This window comes from Myotis lucifugus, unplaced genomic scaffold (genome assembly GCF_000147115.1).
Source record: "Myotis lucifugus unplaced genomic scaffold, Myoluc2.0 scaffold_28, whole genome shotgun sequence".
Lineage (NCBI taxonomy): Eukaryota > Metazoa > Chordata > Mammalia > Chiroptera > Vespertilionidae > Myotis > Myotis lucifugus.
This window is the reverse complement of record NW_005871076.1, coordinates 4987193-4989376: the sequence shown is the minus strand read 5'-3', so window position 1 is coordinate 4989376 and position 2184 is coordinate 4987193. Positions and strand designations below refer to the sequence as shown.

General features: G+C 49.0%; 1 protein-coding gene across 1 annotated transcript in view; it reads right to left on the bottom strand.

Moving 5' to 3' along the window:
- Positions 1 to 1650: 1650 nt before the first annotated feature.
- The window catches only part of APBB3 (amyloid beta precursor protein binding family B member 3), a 6217-nt gene continuing 5683 nt past the window's right edge, over positions 1651 to 2184 (bottom strand). Inside the window, 2 exon segments of the mRNA XM_023752164.1 lie at positions 1651 to 2101; positions 2104 to 2164. Coding sequence (XP_023607932.1) covers positions 1968 to 2101; positions 2104 to 2164 — 195 coding nt within the window. The 3' untranslated portion in view covers positions 1651 to 1967.

Below are 2184 nucleotides of genomic sequence, written 5' to 3'. Positions count from 1 at the left end.
CCTTCTACGTCGTACTTGGCCCCGTTTTATGTACGGGGCCCATATGATTAAACCAATCACATCCAATCACAGCCCCCGAACATATACACAAAACAATGTTAATGCGTGATGAGCACCATGCCACTTCCGCCTCACCAGCGTGGCGGTGCGTCACTTCCGGGGCGGGCGCACGTCCGAGCCACGCCCCTCCCGTCTGACAGCGGGAGACCTTCCGGTAGGACGGCCGTTCTGGACGGCACCAGCCGCGGCGGGACCGGTACCCGCTCTTTAAGGGTCGGGCCTTGATCTCTGGGCACCTAATGCGGTTGTCTTCCAGGAGGCGGCGCTATCGGAGTCCGCCTACCCTCAGTCTCTCGCTCACGGTCGCTCTCAGGAGCAAGTTTAAACGGCCAGAAGCTCCCGCCCACACATGCTCCTCTGGGACCCAGCCAGGTAGACTCTAGAGAACAAGCATGTCAAACTCGCGGCCGCCCAGCCAATATAATGGTATGTAAGAAATGATTTAATAAAAATTTCATAACTTAATTTTTGCAATATCCTGTTATACATACTCTATATATACAAAAGCCTAAGCGACTGTCCTCCGACTGGCCAGAACCAGAGAGGAGGGAGCCCGATTCCAGGGTGCCTCACCTGAGAACTGCCCTCTCACAATCCAGGACCCCCTTGGGGGATGTCAGAGAGCCGGTTTCGGCCAGTTCCCACAGGCCAGGCCAAGGGACCCCACCGGTGCACGTGCACCAGGCCTCTAGTTATTAATAATGAACTACAACGTTCGCTAATGACTGATTACTATAATTGTGTTGCATTCATTTCCCTTACGTGCCTTACGCACAGGCGCACCATTTCTCTCCACTAATACTAGCAGCAAATATTTTAGCAGCCGATTGCCGCGGCATTAGTCTTGTACTGACTTGTTTGGTGTGCGTAACAGGAAATATTTTGCTTTCAGAGAACAAGAAAAATAGGTTTATTTGCATTACGCTTATTAATTTGTGCAGCTATTCAGTAAGTTAATGTTCAAGAAAAATAATTTTTTTTAAATATTCTTATTTTATGTTAATAATTACTCATTTATTTCAGCCCTTTGTATTCAGCATGTCTCTATCGAAATAAACCTACGTTTCTATGAAAATTGAAGCTTTTGTTTTTTTTGCGACCCACATAAACTTAAACCTTATTTGGCCCATGTTAGCCTTTGAGTTTGACATGCTTGCTCTAGAACCTCACCTCTGACCACTGCCTCTACACATATACTCTAGGTTTGATCACTAGTACAGAATTCCTTCAGTGCTCAGCTATCAACTCATCAGGAAGCCTAGTATATCCTGCTTCAGGCCAGGTTGTGTCTCGTCTGAGTTCCCACAACCCTCTGAGATTTCCTAGTTGTACTATATACTATCTTCTATTTTGTTCTTCTTCCTCCTTGTTAGTCTCAGAAAGTGGAAACCCTGTTTTATCCCCAATGCTTAGTTTAGTGCCTGGGATAGAGAAGACATGAGCAAATATACTTATTGAATGAAGTCAGATCTCCATCACACCCATGCCCTCATGTGACTATAGGCAGCCACCAACACCAAGCACAGACAGACACCCACTTCACACAGGTTAACCCCCACCCTGTCCCAGGCCCAGTATACTCACACTCAGTGAGGTCACTGAGGGACTTTTATTTGTACTTATTTTGCTATAAAGTGTTGCTGAGGTAGAGCCAACTGTCCAAAGCTGGCAAGGAACACAGGGACCCAGGGAAAGGAGAGCCAGGGTCCTAGGATGTGGTGCAGGGCCTCTCAGTTATCCATATAAACAATTAATAAATTGGGCAATAAATATACAGGGTGCACAAGGTTGGAGGGACAGGCAGAGAAGGTTCCAAAGGGTGAGAGGCTACATGTCCCTGGGGAATGAAGGGGTACAGAGTTGGGCATGGACCCAGAGCCTCGTTACCCCGGTCCTCCCAGATCCATTTAGGACATATGGAGCAGAGAGGGTTTCAGTCGAAAGGCATCCAGAAAAGAGAAGATGCCCCGCTTTCGAGGGGCAGCCCCTGCACCTCCAACCCCTCCTTTGAGTAGGGGGAGAGGCAGGGGACCTCCTGGGAGTCCACAGAGCTGGTCCGCTTGAGTCGCAGGCGGGCACGGGCCTGGGCACCCCAGGCCCTTGTCTCGGAATGCAGAAGGCACA